Source organism: Hippopotamus amphibius, chromosome 17 (genome assembly GCF_030028045.1).
Source record: "Hippopotamus amphibius kiboko isolate mHipAmp2 chromosome 17, mHipAmp2.hap2, whole genome shotgun sequence".
NCBI classification, from domain to species: Eukaryota; Metazoa; Chordata; class Mammalia; order Artiodactyla; family Hippopotamidae; genus Hippopotamus; species Hippopotamus amphibius.
Window position 1 is genome coordinate 15,988,835 of NC_080202.1, and position 19,707 is coordinate 16,008,541.

At 52.0% G+C, this 19,707-nt stretch overlaps 2 protein-coding genes across 3 annotated transcripts in view; one reads left to right on the forward strand and one right to left on the reverse strand.

Annotated features, from left to right (window-relative positions):
• The first annotated feature begins 1,082 nt into the window (after positions 1 to 1,082).
• PROCA1 (protein interacting with cyclin A1) lies at positions 1,083 to 8,547 on the forward strand. 2 transcript variants are annotated; one of them, XM_057714536.1, is made up of 5 exons: positions 1,083 to 1,482; positions 5,135 to 5,221; positions 6,896 to 7,034; positions 7,283 to 7,438; positions 7,517 to 8,547. In XM_057714536.1, the coding sequence occupies exons 1-5, from the start codon at positions 1,395 to 1,397 to the stop codon at positions 8,169 to 8,171; spliced, it is 1,125 nt and encodes a 374-aa protein (XP_057570519.1). In that variant the 5' UTR covers positions 1,083 to 1,394; the 3' UTR covers positions 8,172 to 8,547. The 2 variants fall into 2 exon arrangements, with proteins under 2 accessions (XP_057570519.1, XP_057570521.1); XM_057714538.1 differs by lacking the exon at positions 1,083 to 1,482 and adding an exon at positions 2,127 to 2,172 and having other exon boundaries at positions 6,911 to 7,034.
• A 1,030-nt stretch (positions 8,548 to 9,577) lies between these two features.
• Positions 9,578 to 19,707, reverse strand: part of SUPT6H (SPT6 homolog, histone chaperone and transcription elongation factor) — a 29,727-nt gene continuing 19,597 nt past the window's right edge. Inside the window, exons 25-37 of the mRNA XM_057715091.1 lie at positions 19,473 to 19,680; positions 18,799 to 18,946; positions 18,220 to 18,362; positions 17,168 to 17,308; positions 15,407 to 15,602; positions 14,772 to 15,010; positions 14,101 to 14,214; positions 13,804 to 13,928; positions 11,970 to 12,082; positions 11,493 to 11,570; positions 11,223 to 11,389; positions 10,604 to 10,791; positions 9,578 to 10,378 (exon numbers count right to left, since the gene is read on the reverse strand). Of these exons, the coding sequence (XP_057571074.1) occupies positions 10,192 to 10,378; positions 10,604 to 10,791; positions 11,223 to 11,389; positions 11,493 to 11,570; positions 11,970 to 12,082; positions 13,804 to 13,928; positions 14,101 to 14,214; positions 14,772 to 15,010; positions 15,407 to 15,602; positions 17,168 to 17,308; positions 18,220 to 18,362; positions 18,799 to 18,946; positions 19,473 to 19,680 (2,047 nt within the window). The 3' untranslated portion in view covers positions 9,578 to 10,191. The remainder of the gene's footprint in view (positions 10,379 to 10,603; positions 10,792 to 11,222; positions 11,390 to 11,492; positions 11,571 to 11,969; positions 12,083 to 13,803; positions 13,929 to 14,100; positions 14,215 to 14,771; positions 15,011 to 15,406; positions 15,603 to 17,167; positions 17,309 to 18,219; positions 18,363 to 18,798; positions 18,947 to 19,472; positions 19,681 to 19,707) is intronic.

A 19,707-nucleotide genomic window follows, 5' to 3' on the forward strand; every position in this document is an offset into this window, starting at 1 on the left:
TCAGGAGAAAACAACGTTTAAACAGCATCCTCTTCCCTTCTCTCCATCCTTTGAGCCATAGCCTGGCTTTGGAGCCTGGTTCCAAGAGAAATTGAGAGATGTGATGTATGGAAAGTTAGTGATGTGGCTCTAACACTTCACACTCTCCTGGAATTGTTTTTCCATCTCTGTTCCCTTACAGGACTGTGATCCCCAACCCTTGCCTCACAGAGAGAGAGAGAGAGAGAGAGAGTGTGTGTGTGTGTGTCGTGCATGCTGCACCATAGTACTGTTGTGGAGTGTTTGTGTTGCGTGGAGTGTGGGGAGCAGGAGTATGGGTCTGTGTTCTGGGTGGTGTCTCTGAGAGGCGTGTGCATATGTGCGTGTTGTGTTGGTCCATGTGTGGTGAGTAGATTTTTTAACGTGCGCTCTGAGCGTGGTACATGCATGTGCAGTGTGTATACTAAAGGGTGAGAGGGGTCTCCGGTGTGAGGCGGGTGTGTGGTGGTTACTGTGCGTGCAGCTTTCCTGCTCCCTGCATGGGGCAAGCCTGTGGAGATAAAGCATGAGATTGCAAGAGTGAAATAAAGCACTAACACACAGGAAGAGCTCAGAAACCTTAACTATCGTAATAAATATTGGGGGGAAGAGTGACCAAGATTCTTTGGCTCTATGTTGACATCTATGTTGGGCAGTATTGTCTCTGGGACAGGGTGCCCCATAGGGGCTAAAAGGACCACTGGGGGTGGGCGCCACATCATGTCTTCATTACCTGGGCTCCAGCGGAGGGGCCTGCGGGCGGGGAGAGAGAGAGCGCGAGCCAGGCCTCCCGCCAGGGAAGGAGGGACCTTAGAAGAGCCAGGATGGCGGGTCGGAGTTTGGAGGGAGCAGCTCCCCAGGAGGGCGGTGAAGGGCCAGAGTGCAGATTGGGGGCGGGGCTGAGGGCAGCATCTGGGTTCTGAAGGATTGGGAGGGGCCTGGAGGGTGAGAGAATAGCTGGGGCGGGGCTAAGAACGAGGTTGGGGCGGGGCTGGGGTCTGAGGGTAGGACTAAACCGGGAGTAGATCTGGAGAGGAACTAGGGATGGGACTGAGGGTTGGGCCTGAGCGGCCGAGCTAAAATTGAGGCCTGAGATAAAGAGGAGGTGCTAAGGTTAAAGTGGAGCAAAGAGGGAGAGGCCCGGAAGGAGCTGGGAGCCCCCGAATGAAGAGCGCAGCTGAAGCTCAGATTTGGGCTAAGATAACGCAGCCTAGAGCTGAGGGAGGGGGGAGATTGGGCAAGCATGAGGCGAAGTTAAGACCTGGACTGGGGCGAAGCTGAGACTGGTGTTTACGGTGGACTCGGCCAAGCTGAGGTTCAGAGTTGGACTTCTGCAAGGAAGAGTCTCGTAGGGACGAAGAACGAGGCTGAGAGATATGTGGGTCAGGACCACACTGAGGATTGAAAGGTGGACTAAGGAAAAAACTGAGGACGATGCCAGCTCGTGGGACGAGAGCTGCACCTGTAAGGAGGGGGCGTGGAGATTAGGGGAGGGCTTCCAGCTGGGGGCGTGGCACGGGGGCTGGCTTGAGAACCCAAGGAGGGTGTGGAACCTGAGACAGACCGACGAAGGAGGCGGGGGCCAGTGGCTGGCTGGGGCGGAGTTAGGACTTGGGGGCGGGCTCACGTCGAGCCGTGGACCAATGATTGAGGACTGGGGTCCTGAGGACCTGGAGGACGGCCTGCGAGTTCAGCTGGGGTGGTCCGGTTGGAGCCAGAGCTGCGACCTCCGGTTGTAGGGCTGGAAGGCATTGCTGTGCCACAGCCTGGGGCTCAAGCCTCTGCCCAAGAAGTGTGGCACTTGGCTGGAGCCCACGGTCCAGTGCCCAACTAGTCGCCGAGGCTGAGGCGGGCGGGTTCCATTGACTCTGGGACAGGAAAAAGTCTGGAAGTTCCACGCGTGACATCACAATCGCCTCTAGATGTGGGCGGGGCCAGGGCGGCATTTCCAAGGAGACAGCAGCTGCCCTGCCTTGCTCCCTCCTCTTCCCTCCTTCCCTTCTTGATCACTCCCTCCTTTCCTCCCTCCCTCCCTCCCTCCCCCGGTTCGACTGCTCGGGTGCCCAACCTGGAACCCCACCCCCTGTGCCTCAAGGGTGGGGTAGCTCCTCAGCCCGCAAGACTGGAAGGATTCTGTACAAATGAGCATCACCTGTGAGTTTTGAGTTAGAACCCTGCGCCCCGAATAATGCCCTACTGAGAAAGAGACCACAAGCCTCCCTCTTCCTTTTAAGCTATCACTTTCATTCGTTATGAAGTCCCCCCTGTGTCCTACTTTAGACACTTCTGCTGCAGGAGCTCTGGACTGCTACTTCAGTCGGAAAGTCCGACTGAAGATCTGAGGAGAGTTATTAAGTCCTTCCCCTTGGCAAACAGAGTTTTAATTGTCAAGGCTTCTTGGGGGTGTCGGGGAGTTAGTCAGTGGACCCTGCATATAAGACTTTAACATGGTGACTCTGGAGAGAGCACGCAGAGTTTGAATCCTGACCCTGACCCAGGCTTCTCTGCCTGACCTTAGGGTCCAGGCTGGACACTGGCAGGTGTGGAGTCAGGACTGAGTAAAACCGGAGGGTGAGGAACTGGCTGTTCTGTTAGAGTTGAAAAGCGGGTGTAGTGGGAAGTAAGAGCTGGTAGGACAGGTTTTGGATAGGAACCGCAAGTAGACAGGCTGAAAGAGCATAGCTTATGGAGCCAGGGAAACTGGATTTGAATCATACTTCTGTCATCTATTAACCTACTTGTGTCTTTGGACAAGTTGCTTATCATAAGTCTCTCTGTCCCTATCCATAAAATGGGCTTTGGTGAGGATTTAGAATCAAAGGCATATTTTAAAAGCCACCCCCCCCAGCCAAAAAAAAAAAAAAAGCCCAGCACAGTGCCTGACATTGGGAAGATGCTCATCCAAGATCAGTTCTCTTTCCCTAGAAAAGTCCCCAGGTTTGAACCCCGAGCAGAATCTCCAATGCCATAGCTTCTTTGTGGCTCCAGCAGGGGCTTTATTCTCTTCTACTCATGTGTTCATTCAATCAACCAACATTTACTGAGCACTTTCCATGTTCCGGGATCTGTAGATACAGATGTGGATTAAATATAGGCTTTGTTCTCAGGTTGCTATAAACACATGAAGCACATTGGCGCAGGGTAAAAGGGCAAAAGACAGGTGTGACCAATTCTACTTGAATTGCATTGTTTTTTGCAAGATGACCAGGTGTTCCTAGGGAGTGGGAGGCAGGAGAGAAGGAATGGAAAAGGGAGGAGTGGGAGGAGGGATGGATGGATGAGAGGCGCTTATAACTGAAGAAGGAACCAGGGCCCAGGTTCTGGGCACCAGTTATGTCCTGATAAAGAGTCTGCACCTCATCCTGAAGGCAGTGGAATGCTGTTAAAGAGGGGGAAGGTGCTGAACCAGTTTGGCTGCATTGTGAGGACTGGATGTGGGTAGTGACACAGAAATCAGGCCAGGCAGGGACTACTCCAGCTGTCTCAGTCAGAGATAATGAGGGTCTAAACCAAGACAGAGACAGATGTAGGGGCAGGTGTAGCCATGGCAAGACTTGGTCATCAGATTGGTGAGAAGTGAGGGAAAGAATGATCCCTAGATTTCTAGCTGAGGTATCTGTTGCTGTCTGAAATGGAAGATACAAGAGGAGGTGGTCCGTGAAGGGTAGGGAGAAGATGGTGGGCTGGTATGGGACACGCTGGTCTGATGTTTTGGGAATGTCTAAGAGGACATTGGCTACATGCTAAGGAAAGCAGTCTAGATTGGAGACCCAGATTTATGTCATTTTTATTAGTGGATGTTGAAACCATGGAAGTGGTTAACAGTATCCAAGATAAGCCTGTAGAGCCTTCTGAGAAGGAGGCCAAAGACAGAACCCTGGTAATCATCAATTTAATGGGTACAGCAGAGAAAGGGGACAGCAAAGAAGTTAGGAAAGAACAAAAAGCTAGGACAAGAGAGAGATGAGAGGGGTCAAAAGGGTCAAGTGAGATGAGACAAAAAGAAAACCACTGGGTTTGGCTATTAGATCACTGGTGGCCTTTGCCTGGCTATTCTGATAAAGGTGGCTGGAGTAGAAGAGAGAGGTAGAGATTCTGAGCCCACTAAAAGTAGGGACTGGGCCTGCTTCACTACTGCCTAGTGAAGCTAATCCGTCTGTTAAATGAGGGAGTGAATAAATGTAGATTGAAAAGGAAGAGGGGTAGTTATGCAGTGGCAGAGGGAGAAACAGCATTCACAGAGTGTTTTGTTTAAAGATGTTCATAGCCTGTATGGAGAAAAACAAAACAAAACATTAAAGAGGAAGAAGGCAAGAATTCTGGCTGGGACCTAGAGTTCAGGTGGTTGGGCAGGAGGAAGGAGGGACACTTCCCCAGGCTGGAAGTTGATGAGGGTGAGAGCAGCCACAGGTAACACTGGTAAAATTTTGTGCTGAGAGGAACAGAAGCAGGGTAGGAGTTTCCAGGGAAGTGCTTGGCATTTCACTCATTTATTCCATTAATTTTGAGTACTTCCTGTGCTGTGGAGAACAAAAGGAGCTGACCAGGGACCTGTAGAACGATGACCAAGTGCCACTGAAGGCCCAGCTGAAGTCCCCAAGCAATCGGCTACCTTCCTTAAGCAGGACTCAGTTCCAGTACCCCAAAGGACAAAGCCAATTGTAGGAAGACAAAGGAAGTGGCAGACTCTACCCTGTGGTTGTGGATGGAGCTGCTGTCTGGTTGGAATTGTGTTTGGGGACACCCTGGGACAATTCCAGAACTGCCCCTTCTTGCCTAGACTCTGGCTTACACCTATTCATTACTCCAGATTCAGCTCCTATTATGCTTCTTCCAAGAAGGTCCCTCTCTCCCCATCTCAGTATGTGTCCTCGTTCTGTCCTCCCGCAGGCCTTCTCCCCACGTTTCCCTTCCTATCAGTGTCTGCCTCACACTACTGGTCATGCACTGTCCCACAGACCTCTCCTGCGTCTCCCCTCCTCATCCCCTCCCCCAGCCCCTTGAGAGCAGGAGGAACCTGTTCTTTTACTCTCTGCACCTCCTGGGGCCTGCACCTGGAGCTTCTCAGGAAATGCTTTTTGAATGAATGGCATGCTACCACTCTGTACTCTCTCAGATATAAACAGGTTACCCAGCTGGGAGAGAGGACATCCGCTGGCTGGTGTGGCGTCCAGCACTGACGCGTCTACCTTCTCCTCTGGAGGTAGGTCTGGGCCAATTTCTGGCCCCAGGGGTCCCCACCACCCCTCACCTGGTGGTAGGCAGGAGGGAGGGAAGTGTTTGGTCCTGAAGGGGTCATCCAGCTGCCCTACCTGAGATCCCTTCTTGTGCCAGAGAGGGCCAGCCCTTCCTGGAGGCTACAATCACCTCTTTTTTTTTTTTTTTTTTTGGCACCACGGGCTTAGTTGCTCCGTGGCATGTGGGATCTTCCTGGAGCAGAGATCGAACCTGTGTCCCCTGCATTGGCAGGCGGATTCTTAACCACTGCGCCACCTAGGAAGCCCTACAATCACCTCTTTACTTGGTACAGCACTTTATGTATGGTGCACAGATATCTTTGACACATGTGAACTGAGTCCTCCCAACAACCCTGCAGAATAGGTATAACCGTCATCCCCATTTTGTGAATGAGGAAATGAAGGCTCAGAGAAGTAAAGTAACTTGCCCTAGGTTACATAGCTAGACTTGGACTCAGGCCTCACTGCAAGTTCAGGGCAGTTGCCATAGCTCAGTGGTGCTGGAGAACCCCCGAGGTGGTGGTGATGTTCCAGGGTCCTGCCTCACATGCAGGCCTCTTATTCCCCCTGCCTCGTATTTCCCCGAGATGGAGAAAGGGCATGGGAGGAAAGGAAGCAGAAAGGGAGGCCACTAAAGGGGATCAGGGGTGTATGGGGGCCCAGACTCCCCACAGCCTGGTGGGTGGGAGGGACAGGGAAGAGGAATGTGAGGAAGGCTCAGACCAAGCTGCTGTCTCATCTTTCAAGTACTTCTAAGGCCACCTGTAGTAACACCCCCCAGCCTGGGTTAACTACCGGCTGGTGGCCGGTATGAGGTTTTGCCCCAGTTCCACCCCTTGTAGGGGCTGAATAAAGACACAGTCCTCCTGGCCTGTTTGGAGGGAGTTAGCCAGCTGTGGTACCCCTCCAGGCTTGAGCCGTAATGCTGTAGCCGGCCCTGGGGCTGGAGTGGCTTCAGAGGCTGTGAGGGGTCGGACACTGGCCTCCTGGGCCTGTGCAAGGCAGCTGTGGGTGCTGCTGCTTCCGGCTTTAGCTTCTGGGCCTCTGAAGTGGTGCTCCCCTCCGCCATGGCAAGAGGGCTCTCCCCTACCCAGGCACTCCGAGCACTGGGTGAGGAGCAGGCAGGAGTCGGCAGAGGGCCCGAGAAGATAGGCTCCCACAGAAGGCAGGGGAGGGAAGCGGCAGGTGTCACAGGACAGCAGGGGGGACCTGGTGAGGACCTGGGTGAGACACTGTCCTGGGACTCTGCAAGGGGCAGGCAGAGTCACGCGCAGTGGACTGGGGAGAGGCGGGAGGGGGGTGCTGAGACCTGAAGGTGCCACTGGGCTGAGTTACTACTACTTAGCAGTAGAAACAGCTGTGGGCGGGATTTCCCTGGCAGTCCAGTGGTTAGGACTCGGTGCTTCACTGCCGGGGCGTGGCTTCAATCCCTGGTCGGGAGACGAAGATCCCACAAGCCGCAAAGGGCAGCCAAAAAAAAAAAAAAGGAAAGAAAGAAAGAAAAAAAATAAAACAACCAGCTGTGGGGGAGGTGGGGGAAGATGGTGGCAGCATGTGAACTTGGTGAAGCCTTTAAACTGAGCTGTGGGAGGGAGATCCAGGTGTGCTGCCGCTGCTGCCATAGACTCCTACCCTCTCAGGTGAATTCGAAGAAGATGCGGACAGGTGCTGCTGGGAACACAAAAAGTGCACCAGGCACATCATCCATCCCTTCACCTCTGACTATGGCCACCACGATGTGCACCTGCACTCTATCAGCCACTGTGACTGTGGCTCCAGGTAAGGGCCCTCCCCCTTGGGAGACCCACAGCCCAGGAGAGATTCCTGGGCAGAGCCCGGTCCAAAATTTTCACTGTGGTTTCCTGCTTCAGCTCTAACCTGGTGCTGCCAGCCCAGGAGCTATGGGGAGGTCTTTTGGCAGCCTGGGCTGAGCCCAGTGGCAACCCGCTGTCCCTCAGGCTTCTTGCTCTGGGTCCCTGGGGAGTCATGGAGGTAGGGGGAGCCAGGCTGAGTCCCCTGTGTGGCAGGCTGAAGGACTGCTCAGAGAAGACAAATAGCAGCTCCGCAGAGGTGGGCCCAACCTGCTCCCAAGATGCGGACTCGGACTGTTTCAACATCATCCAGTCCCCATGCTTTGAGCTCATCCCAGAGGAAGAGTGTGTGGAGCGATTCTGGTATGGCTGGTGAGTGCCAGCAGGCTGACGGGGGGCACTGGTTCCCACACTCTGTCAACCATCTTTCCCTGTTCTCCTTCCTGCTAGGTGCAAAAGCTACAGGCCTGTCTCTGTGGCAGTGATCCACCATCCCATCCACCATGAGTGTGGGGCAGATGACCTAAACCAAGAAGAGGAGGAGGAGGAGGAGGAAGAAAGCCAGCCTCCCATCCCGACCCAGGTGGGGCCCACCCGCACCGACACAGCCATGGGCATGGTCATGGGTACCCCTGACTCAGCAGCTCCCATCACCATCTGGCGTTCCGAAAGCCCCACAGGGAAGTCCCAGGGCAACAAGGTGATCAAGAAGATAAGGAAGAAAAAGGAAAAAGAGAAAGACAAGGAGGAGGAGACGGACGAAAAGGCAAAGGTGAAGAAAAAAGTCAAGAAGGGCAAGTTGACTAAGAAGAAAAGCCCAGTTAAATCGGAATCACCTCCAGACTTAAGCCGATCGTTAAGCCCAAGAGAGTTGGCCAGGATGTCACAGTCCAGCCCAGAGAGCCGGCAAGATCTGGAGAGTGAGGACAGTTACAATGACCCTGGGCGGGAGGAACCCTCCAGTGAGGACATGGTGGAGTCTTCATCACCCAGGAAGAGAGAGAAGAACGGGGTCCAGGCCAAGAAGCCGGGGACGAAGACCTCACCCGTCAAGAAGATCAACAAGAGGAAATCTCCCCCAGCATCAAACCCCAATCTCAGTTGAGGCCAGGGCAACCAGGGTGAAGAATAAATGCGATCAAGCCTGTAGCTGACCCCCTGCTTCTCTCTCCCTCCAACCTGGCAACTTCTGGGGGAAGGGGGCGGGCTCTGGGCATAGCTGGAGCCGAGGGGCTAAGGAGCTGCAGGGGTTTCTGCAGGGCAATCCGTCTTCCAAGAGGAAGTCCATAGAAGGTAGGTGGAAGGCAGGGATAGGCGGAAGGCAGGGAAAGGGGCACAGTCTGTTTCTCTGCAACATCCTAGGTCTGGGGCAGAAGAGCACATCCGGGTGGGAAGGCGGCTTCCTGTCTACTGGCAGACAGGTCTGTGTGAAATCCACTTGGTGATGGGCAGTACTGTGTGCAGTTATACCCCTAATAAATTGAACCTTTTAACCCACTCTGTGCCACCGTGCCTGGCCTTTCCCTACTTAAGTGGCCCTGGGGAAGGTGCTGGTGGCATCAAAAGGAACACGATCCTCCCAGCTGGTGTGGCCCTGCTCCCTGCTAGGCGCTTCTAGATCTTTTGTGCTGAAGGGAAAGGAACTGAATTCCTGTCAGAAAGCCAGCCCCTTCCCCCAGCTCTTGCCAACAAACAGCTAAAAGGATCTTGAATGAAGAAAAGCAAGGCAGGGAGCTCTCCAAATTTGGGTAGCAGTGGCTTTTTCTGACTTTTCTGCTGAGCCCCAAAGCCCTGCTTTCCCATTGCTGACAGGCAAAGCTGTGAGATGAAGCCTTTGTGAACAAACACAGGGTGATCAGTCCAGAGCAAGAGGCAGTGGGGCTGGGGGCAGGGACTAGTGCCAGGGACCAGCCTCCCCTGCAGCATTCCAGCTCCCTTCGCCAGGGCTGTGTATGTGTGGGACCAGGTGAGTGTGGGGCCCCTCCTGGGGCAGATGCATTTGACTCACGTAGAGGTACTGTCAGAGACCAAGGCCCAGCCGGCGAAAAGGGGAGAGGTGCAGGGCTCAAGTGGAGAAACCCAGATTGACTTGTGGCCTTTCTCCCACATGCCAAAGAGTAGAAGGCGCAGTGGATGGGGTGGCTGTGTGTGAGTGTAGTAACAGCTGCCAACATTTCCTGAGGCCTGACGGGTCCCCAGGCACTGGACTTAGCACGTCCCACATTCTGTCTTAGTCCTCACAGCTGCCCTGCTGAGGGAGGTATCATCATCCCCATTTCACAGATAAGAAAACTGGCTTAGAGACAACAGGAACTGGCTCAAGGTCACAGGGCTGGGAAGCGGAGCAGGGATGTGACCCTAGGCAATATGATGCAGAAGCACCTCTCCTCTGTAAGTCCCTGCCTCTCTGATGGCCTAGCAAAGGGAGTCAGGGGAGCCCTCAGAGCTCCGAACTGCTTTGAAAGCTCCCCCCTCAAGAGCTGGAGAGTTGCAGAGAGAGGCTTCTCTGAGTGCTCTGTAGAAACACTGTTTATTCAAATGACAGGCAGGAAGCGGTGGCAGCAGGGGGGTACGGGCAGCCAGGTGGGGGCCAGGCAGGTTACACTGCTCCCCTGCATCCCTTGTGATCCTGCTTTGATAGCCACCCAAGCTGTTGGCATCAGGGTCAGAAATACCTTCCCTCCTCTCTCTCCTGTCCCAAACTGAATAAATAGCATCTGTCTCCCCACGAGAGCTAGGGAAGACTCACGTGCTGAGCTGGTGCCCCGTCACAGCCCAGAGTCAGGTGAGGGCAGAAGCTCAAAATGGCTTGTAGGGAGTAGAATACAAAAATTTGTTCCACTCTTATTTTCTTCTTCCTCTTCTTCCTCCCTGCCACACTCCCCTCCCAGCCTGGTCCCAGGACAGGTGGTTGGCGAGGGCCTGGAGTGGGAGTATTGTTGCCTAGCGTATACTGAGCTCAAGTTCGCAAGGCCATCCAGCCTGTCACCCATCCAGGCTGACCACCAACGAGAACGTCAATTCACGCCACTTTATGGACAGAAAAGGAAGGGCAGGGAGTGAGGCAAGGGGCAGCCAGGCCTCTCCCAGCCTCAGAGGTAACCAGAGTCCTAGGAGCAGGCCCCCTACCGATCCATCTCGTCCAGGAGTGGGGTGGCATCGCCAGCAATAGACATGGGGGTGCTTTCGATCATAGGGCTGGGGGAAGGCCGAGGCGTCAGCCGCTGCTTCTGTTTCCGCCGTTCTGCCTCCTTCTCCTGCAGCCACTGTTCTGCCATCTTCCCCCAGTCGATGGCTGCATGGCTGTTGGACCTGGGAGGGAGAACAAGGGCTTTTGAGACTGGGACTCTCCTGGGGCTCACTAGAAGAAAACCTTCCTAGCAGTCACTGGTGAGCTTCCATTCTTGCAGAAATGGACCTCACATCTATGGACAGCAGCTGTGGCCTGCTGCCACCCTGTGTTCTGTCTTCTCCCAGAAAGCAGTCCTCCTGGGGACATCACCTGGGTCATGGCTGTGCCACCACCTGTGTACTTACTTTGGCTGCTGCTGCCGCTGCCGGGAGCTGGAGGAAGGCTGGGGCTGGGCCTGGGCAGACTGTGGGGTGGTGCTGGCCTGTAGCTGGTGGTACTGTGGCGTGGTGATGGGCTGGCTCGGGGTTGTGTAGGAGTAGCTGGGGGTCATTAGTGGTGTGGCCACTGGCTGCTGGGCTGGCGTCGGGAACACCTGCAGAAGGGTTAACAGTTGAATTGGGATGGGTTTTGTGCTTTTTTTGATCTTCCTGTGAGTTTCTGGCACGTTGAAAATTTGGGCTCTGCACCGAGCTTTCCAGCTGACCCTCTCCTGAGCAGTGTGTGGTTCTGAGCGGCAGAACTACTTGACCACTCGAGGTTTCTAGAGGCTTGAGGGTTCCAAAAACCCCAAAAGACTGTGGAAAGGTCAGAACTTCTTTTATTCCCTTTCCCTGCAAATGCGCCTGAGAAAAGGCAACATCTGTTGGAGACAGTTCCTAATACTGTGGCAGCCCCATCTCCTAATGAAGGCCCTCGTGGTGGGCACCGCAGAGGCCAGTCTACGGACACAGGCTGGGAAGGGATGACCATTCCCTTTCACCCTTCCCTACCCTCTGCAGGGAGCTTCCTCCCCAAGCCACGTACGTGGTAAGCGCTACTGCCCCCGCCGCTGCCGCCATAGCCGTACTGGCTGGAGGCCCACTGCGCTGGGGTGGCATTAGGGTTCTGGCCTTGGCTTGTCACGGCAGCAATGGCATTGAACATCTGTGAGGTCATGTTCTGGGGCAGGGCGTTCACAGCCCGTGTCAGATCTGTAAGCACACAGAGGTGGGAGACGGGCATGTTAGAGGTGAGAGTCCTTCTAGCTCCATCCTCCATCCCTCTGACCCCCAGTCCCCGGCATGAGCTCCTTACCTGCAAGGTTGATGTTGGCTGGGGTAGCATTGATAGAAGCAGGTGTCCGGGTCCTGCTACTGCTACTGGGGGTGATGCCTGTAAGAAATGGCCCGAGTTACGTCTCTCCAGAAACCTACTTCTGGTTTTACAGTTTAGGGGGCTGGGAGAAGTACTGAGGTGGGTGGAAAGAAGGGAAGCTGGGGGAATTCCCTGGCAGTCCAGTGGTTAGGACTCTGCACTTCCACTACTGAGGGCGCAGGTTCAATCCCTGGTCAGGGAACTAAGTCTCTTGGTATGGCTAAATAAATAAAAAGGGAAGCTGTATAGGCAAAGTGGATGGACCTTCCTGATGCCAGGAGGATGGAGTAGGAATTAAGACAGCTACAGTGACAGCCTAGGCCTCAGCCCCTCCTACAGGAGGCTAGTGATGATCTTGACTCAGCACTTAGGTGTCCCTGTAACCACACTCCAGAGGTCAGACAGAGCAGCACTCACCTGGTACAGGGTCCTGATAGTGATCCTTAAACCACCTGAAAAGGCCATTCACAGTTGGGAAGATTTGTCCCCGGTACCGGAATCCTTCTGGAGTCACTGTTACATATTCTATCCTGGGATTTTGTAAGGAAACATGCATCAGATACCACTTGTGGCCAGTTGTGAGAGAGCGGCCAGAGCAGATCTCCACCATGTGAAGTAGACACACTGGGTGCTGGGGGAAAGGAGAGATAAAAGAGCCAGTCCCTGACCCTGTAAAAGGAGGCTGTGCTCTGGCGAGGTGAGGCAGACACAGGTGAGCAGAGTCGGCAGCTCCTGGTGTGCGATGATCGGGCAGCCAGAAGAAGGCCTGCTGGGGGTGGGGCCACCGTCCTGCGCTGCAGTGTGATGGCAGCACACTGCAGGTGAGGGTGATACTGAGATCACAGAGTGTCAGGGTTGGGAGGGACCTCCCAGGGCAGCAAAGCACAGCTCCCCATAAGCCGGAATCTGAAGTGCCTCTTGAAGGTGGTTAGGCTGCCCTAATCTAACACTTGGCCAGAGCAGAGAGTAGATAAGAGAATGGGTTTCTGGGTTCAGACCCAGTTCTAGTTCCAGTTTTGGCTCTGCCACTCATCATCTATATGGCTTTGTCCCAAGTTACTAAACCTGAATCTCAGCCTCATTTGTAAAATGAGAACAGCACTCAGCCCTATAGAGTGGGTATAGGAATAAGTGAGACAGAGCACATAAAGCACTTATCGCGACTCTTCAAACAGGCTGTGCTCAAGAAAGGACAGCTGTCAACAGCAAGAGCCAATGCTAAGTATGGCCACGTGCTCACTCAGATTAAGCTGAAACCTGCTTCCTAGATCTTCTACCCTAGTGGTGTGCATCCTGCACCATAAGGAGCTTGTGCCCCTTTCCATGAGAAGCTATCATGATGCCTCTGCACCTGGTTAAAGTCCCCTGTTTGTTCAACTGTTCCACATGGGACAGTTTCCAACCCCCACATGGCCCTTCTGCCATCTTCTGGAAGCATGCCGGTGAGTCAGAAAAGACTTCTCAGAAACAAGCACAATATTCCAGAAGTGCCCACAATGGTGCAGGGTCCAGAGTCCAGAACTTGTTGTCCTCTGGCCTCGGAGCCCCTCCTAACAGAGCCCACACTGTGCATCACGTGCAAGCAGCACAGGACTGAGAGCAGAAAGGCACAGGCCATGGCCAAGCACCAAAGGGAGGATGGAGGAGTAGAGAAGGCTAGTGTGGCTACCAGTCTGGGTAACAGACACAAAGAAAGCAGGCCTCAGGAAATCACTTTGTCTGATGCAGGGTGAACAATGGAGGGACTCAGATAAAGGAATACCTAGGAGGGGCAGCCTGTCAGTCATACACAGAAGGGAGCACAGTAGGTTGGTGACTGGAAGAAGAGATGCTCTCCTGACCTACCCCCCCCCACCCCCAAGCGCAGGCTCATCACAGCAATAGTGAGCCACCGTGTGCTGAAAGCCCTGGTGAGGCTGAAGCAGAAAGTGGAAAGGAGAGACCAGTGTGTTGGCCCCCATCTTTGCCAGTCAGGTGGAGATAGTGTCTGGTGATTTCCATCACTCCTTGGGAGAGAGAAGAGGCGAAGGGAACTCCTTCTTCACAGTGTTGATTAAAGTGCCTTTCTTATTCAGTCTCTGCCTTTTGCCTCTAAGTCATCACCCTCTTTCCCCACCTCCAACCTCCACCTCCACTCTAAACAGATAAGAGGAGAAAGGCAGTCAAGCAGAACCAGAGAGAGTGCTGTTCTGGGGCCTGCTAGCCTATCTGTGGACCCCAGCGGCGGCACCTTCTCAGCACCAGTGCTCACCTGGGTTTACCCCGGGGCTGGTATCCCAGTAGGAACTTGCCGGGCAGTTCCTTGCAGGCACAGATGAAATAGGGAATGAAGGTGGGCTTCTCCTTCTTAGTTTTGATGAGCAGCTCCTCTAATTTCTGGGGGTAGAATGAGGGGGAGAGGTTGGGATAGCAGCATGCTTGGTACACAATGTCTGGCTCACACATGATGCACACGTCCTTCACCAGCTGAGCATCCCCTACACTGAAGGGAAAACCATACATCCTTAAGTGACTGGGAGGTGTCATCCTTCGCATGGTCCTGGCTCACCTTACGGTCCCCACCACTGCAGTCCTGATAATACTTGTGGTTTAGAAGGTCCCGGGCAAAGGATGCCATAGGCTGAACATAGCGGGCAACAATCTCATCCAAGTCTTCAAATTCCTATGGGAAGAACATAAAGGCCCTGAGTGTCACATCCAGAGCTGAGATTCAGCCTTTCATCAAATCCACTTGGAAGAGAACCCATGGGAGGGGAGGAGCTTCCCAGCCCTGCTGTAGCCTCACTCTGCTGCAAAGTCCCCTCAATGTACCCATCTGTTTGAGTCATGCCCAGGTTTATTAGCTTACAAGGCAGAAAATCCTTTAAATCACAACTTTAGTTCTCTTGGGAACAATAGGGGGCCTCATAAAATTTCTCTCCACTGAAAACAGGATAGAGAAATTTGGTGTGTGTGTGTCTGCACACAAGCGCTTGCATGTGTATTTTCTCCTCTTCCTCCAGTGGTTCTCTAGACACTCTATTTTAATATTTGGAGGACGGGGAAAGAAATGCAAAACATATAAAACTGATATCAAATTACTCATTTCATAACCAACCTCCTGTTTTGTTGCTCTGTGTAGCTAAAATACATATAGTGCATACAAGTAACTAAGGTGAAAGTGGCTTGTTTCTGGAAGCAGGGGTGGGGATGCTAATGTGGGCAGGGGCTGCCTCTCACCTCACTGTTGATCCACAGGGTGGCTCCCAGGCTGAAGGCATTTTCCTTGCCCTCTTCCCGCACATCCACGTGCTGGTAGATGCCGTCACTGACCTTCCAGGTCACCGTCAGGTGATTTTCGCCCTTGCTGCTCGGTCGGATGATCACGTCACCCTGGTCCATGGTCTCCATCATTTTTTCTGCTTGCTTAAAATTTATATTATGGAAGGACGGGTGTGCAATCACTCGCTTGATATATGCTGAAGAGGGCAGGAAAGAAGTACAGATCAGGTGATGGGACTGGGAGCCAAAAGCAATGGGACAAGCCATGGCTTAATTTCTGACCCACTATGGAATTCTGAGACTCCTTCACCCTCTCTGGGCCCAGATTCTGATATAAAGGATGTGTTAACTTGGGCTCCTGGGGTGCTGACAGAATGAAGCTGAGTCACAGTGCATTAGCAAAGCAAATGTGACCCAAGAAGAGCCTGGCTTCCAGCCCTGCCAATGATTCCCTTTTATGCTGCCTCTGGGCCTTAGCACCTCAAAGCTGAGCACTCACTCCCATCAGGAAGCTGAGCAGTCAGCACGTGCATCCTGTGGAGGGAGAGTTGCCAGGACTTGGGGTGCACAGGCATGGCCGTGGGCACACTCACTGGTCCGCTGCTGCTTCCGCTTCATGTCCTCCTCCTGCTTGTGGTCTGCTGCTTCAGCATCAAAGTCATAGTAGGTGTCCTTGGGCAGCTTCCACTCGTTGTTCCTGTCCATGAGGTCCGAGGTGCGGCAGGTCAGGTCTGCACTAAACTTCTCGATGTCAATCTTCATGATGCGGCAGTGAACAGTCATTCCCACCTAGATCCACAGAACATGTGAGCTGGAAGGGACAAAGATGGTCTAGCCCGATGCCCTATTTTACATGTGAGAAGAGCAAAGTCCAGGCAGAAAGGTGGAGTGACTGCCCAAAGCCAGCCGGCTATTGAGTGGCAGATTAGCAAGAGTTCAGGGTTGAGTCTGGCCTGCAGACTACAGTCTGTGCCCTGAACTGATGCCTCCCACTGTAGGCAGAAAAACCAACTGGAGCCTCCTGGGATCTATGCTGTCACTGGCACTATTCCCTTTCCCCATAAAGTTGCCTAATTACTGCTCCTAGGGTGTGATCCAAGTCTGGCTACCCTTTTTGGAGGGAAAGCAAAGTAATGCTGTTCTCTGTACTTTACCACTGATTTTGAGCCCTTCTGTCTTTAGACAAAACCCAGTCAATCTGCATGGCTCCTCTTCTGAAAATCTCCCTAGCTTCATTTACAGGCACACCTTGGAGATACTGCAGATTCAGTTCTAGACCACCACAATAAAGCAAATATCACAATAAAGTGAGTCACAAGAATTTCTGAGTTTCCCTGCACATATAAAAGTTACATTTACACTACAGACTATTAAGTGTGCAACACTATTATGTTTTAAAAAATGTACATATCTTCATTAAAAATTATTTTATTGCTAAAAAAATGCTAACCATCACCTAAGCCTTTAGTAAGTCCTAATCTTTGTGCAACGCTAATATCAAAGATTACTGATCACAGATCACCCTAACAGATATAATGAAAAAGTTTGAAATATATTGCAAGAATTACCACACATAAATGTGACACCAAGACACAAAGTGATCAAATGCTGTTGGAAAAATGATACTGATAGACTTGCTCAATGCAAGGTTACTACCAACCTTAAATTCGGTAAAAAAAACCAAACAAACAAAAATCCAACTCAGCATCTGCGAAGGGCAATCAAATGAAGAAGGCCTGCATTAGGAATATCTTTCTCAGCCTTCCTAAGTCCACAGTTCTCAGGGGTTCACAACACTCAGAACCAGAGAACCTGACAGATCTGGTACCAGCCATGTCACTAACTAACTGGGTGATCCTGGAAAAGGCACTCAAATTCCTCTGAAAACAGAAGGTGGTATTTCCTTCCCTGTCAGGCTGTGAGATTTGCAACAACACATGCAAATGTCAAGGGCTGGTATCCAGTGTGCACATAATAAACGGCAGCTCTGACGAGAGAAGACTAGAACAAAGAGGGAGCCTAGCTTTCTGCTTCACAACACATAATGCCGGGGCCCTGCTTCCTGCCCTCTGGACTAAACCACAGCTTCCCACGCAGGAAGCGCGAGCCCTCTCTCAAAGGGCTGGCAACTTGATGAAATTTCACAAAGGCAGTGAACAAAAGCTGCTCCTCATTCAGACAGGCACTCCTCGCCTTGACTTCACCCAACTGGTTATAAATCCTCCTGAAATGCTCCCTACCAGGAGCCACTGGGAACAGAGCCTACCTAACTCCTGGTGGGGACAGCCCAAAGCCAGTCCGATTTCGACCAGCTGAAAACTGCACCAGATGCCTTAGCCCAGTCATTTACCTACCTTCACTCGTTCCTCTGGCCGCTTTACCACTTTGTCACTGAGGAATTTAGTGGGAATGAAACCGGTGACACCATTGTCTAGCCGTGTTTTGACACCGATGGCCTGGCCTGGGCATGAACCGCTGTCAAAGTGGTTCCAGACCTAAAGAGGGCACCAGGAGAGGAGCCTGATCATTAAGACCCTGGAGATCACACATTCAGAAAGAGCCGCCAGGAGTTCTGTAATTCATTTTACTGTTGACACTGGCATCACGATGTGAGAACACAATAACTTAGCCATCCAGCAACACAGAATTTGAATTTCCCAAATGTTCCTTGACTTGTAACTCATGTTTGGCAGCACTGGCTATCAGATCAATCTTTTATGTTAATCTAATTTATATGTCCCTCCAGCTACAACTGAAGCCCCTCCCCCGCACTCTGCTCTGACCTAGTGGACACAAGAAATATCTGTCAGTCTCCTCAGAACAACTCATTTCAGTGAACCAGGCACACCTTGGTTCTTTTATGTCCTGGACAAATCTCACCAGCTTCTTTTATTGGGTGAAGTTGAGAAAGTGTCTATTTTACAGTCTGCCTAAATAACACTTGAGGATCCAGAAAAAGCTTTCAGGATGGCTTTTATGAGTTCTAACAATGAGAAAAGCAAGTGATGTCTAGAAGAATGTGGGAAAAACTAAGATGTGTATGGAGAATGAGAAAACTGAAGGGAGCCTACAGATACCTTCTAACTAGCATAGGGACACCGTGCCTACCCTGTATGTAAGAAATTCATATCCTCATGTCTCTAATCTGGTTGAGCTAGATTCTCAGAGAACGGGAAACAAGGATTAAGGGCTGAGCGAGAACAGAAAAAAACACATAGATCATTTCTGACTAGCATATGGAGGGACTTCACGTTAGGCCTATATGTGTTCCAGCCCTCTTCCTTCTTTGTATACTCACTTGGTAAAGTGTTATCTAAACTATCCTCATTCTTGACTACTCTCCAAGGCACTCAGACCATTCAATCAAGGAAATTCAGTATTACCATGGTAACACTGCAGCATGTACCTCGCTTAGTTCGGGGAAGTTGTCCTGTTGACAGAAGGGGCATTGCCATAGCCCTGTCTCATCGTTGCGGATTGCCTGGTCATAGCTCTCACCCTGTGGCCGCCTGTGGGCGATGCCAGTGACATTGCAGATGATGAGCTTTCCTGGAAGAATGGGAGAGGAGGAGAAGGAAGGGAAGAAGAGAACAGGGTCAGACTAAGAGAGCTGTAGAGGTGACTCCTTCCCACCAACTGTTTAGTGACAGAACTTCTATCCTAGAGCATCTCCACTGATTTCCTTCACATACTCGAAAAGGGAGATTTTCCTCTCATTTGATGACAGGAAAATGAGGACATAAGACTGACCCCATGAAGACCCCACAGCAGCAGGTTAAAAGCATAATTTGACCTTGAATTCAATTTTGACTTCCAGCTCAGGGCTCTATAATCTTCTTAAAAGTTCCCCTGGTCTTTCCCGCCTACAGTACAAACCTGTTTCATTCTGTTGGAAGTACTGCTTCGTCTGAATGTATACAGTAATAAACATATTCCCTCACCCCAACATATCCTCCTCCAACTAAAAAACAGACTCAGAATTTACCAATGTAGAAGGTCTCTGGTGTTTCTTTGGTTAACATATTGAAGATTTCCTCTGTGTTGGGAGAGCGGTAGGCTGTCCGGAGGTCCTTATATCGACAGCTTAGCTCCGCTCGGATATCGTACAGAGTGATGTGTTTGTCACCATAGCCCTGAGGAAGAAGCCCTCATCAAGAAGAGCCTTGCAACCGCTCCCCAACCTGAGCCACCAGGGGTTCCAATGAAAGGAGTAGGCCAGTTGGCTCCTGTCAGGGTTTCTCTTCTTTCCCACCAACATTTACTAAAGGAGGTTTTCAAACTTTTTCTTAGCCATGGAACGCTGTTCTACAATAAAAATGCCTTATGGAACCCCAATGTGTAAAACAAACAAATGCAAAGCTGCACTGCTGGAAAGGAGGAAAGAGGGCCCAGAAGCAAACTCTACTACTTACCCCCTCCCCGCTCCCCTACAATGTGCCCCCCACAATGGCTACAGCAGTCTCTGAGACATCCTCAGCTCCTTAACAAACAGACTGAAAACTTTCTTGAGAAACCCAGTACAGCATGGGGAGGGAGGAAAGGATCAAGTCTCCTAAACGAACAGTATTGGGGCCTCTCTGGGGACTTGCTGCCTGAGTCTCCTCTCAGCTAGGCCACTTGGGATGGTTTCTGTGCCAGGCCTTCTACACTGTCACCCACCTGCCTCTCCAGTTCTTCTGCAAAGGCATCAAGGTCCAGGTCCTTGAGTCTCTCTGGGTTTTCCAAGATCTCCTCAAGGGCTCCTGCAGGGTTGGCGTCCTCGGCTGACTCATCATACTCCAGGGCATCCACTGCCATCTTCCTGGCCCACTCATAGGTCTCAGGGTGCACTCGGGAGCCATCCAGAACTTCAATATACGAGTCAGTGCTGAAGGAAAGGCAGAAAAGGGGCAGG

What these genes read in the sequence shown, in the direction of transcription:
- PROCA1 (XM_057714536.1), top strand. Translation starts at nt 1,395, where the DNA reads ATGTGGGTCAGGACCACACTGAGGATTGAAAGGTGGACTAAGGAAAAA. An exon ending in GTCTACCTTCTCCTCTGGAG is followed by an intron (nt 5,222 to 6,895) that starts GTAGGTCTGGGC and finishes CTACCCTCTCAG; the next exon opens with GTGAATTCGAAGAAGATGCG. An exon ending in GAGCGATTCTGGTATGGCTG is followed by an intron (nt 7,439 to 7,516) that starts GTGAGTGCCAGC and finishes CCTTCCTGCTAG; the next exon opens with GTGCAAAAGCTACAGGCCTG.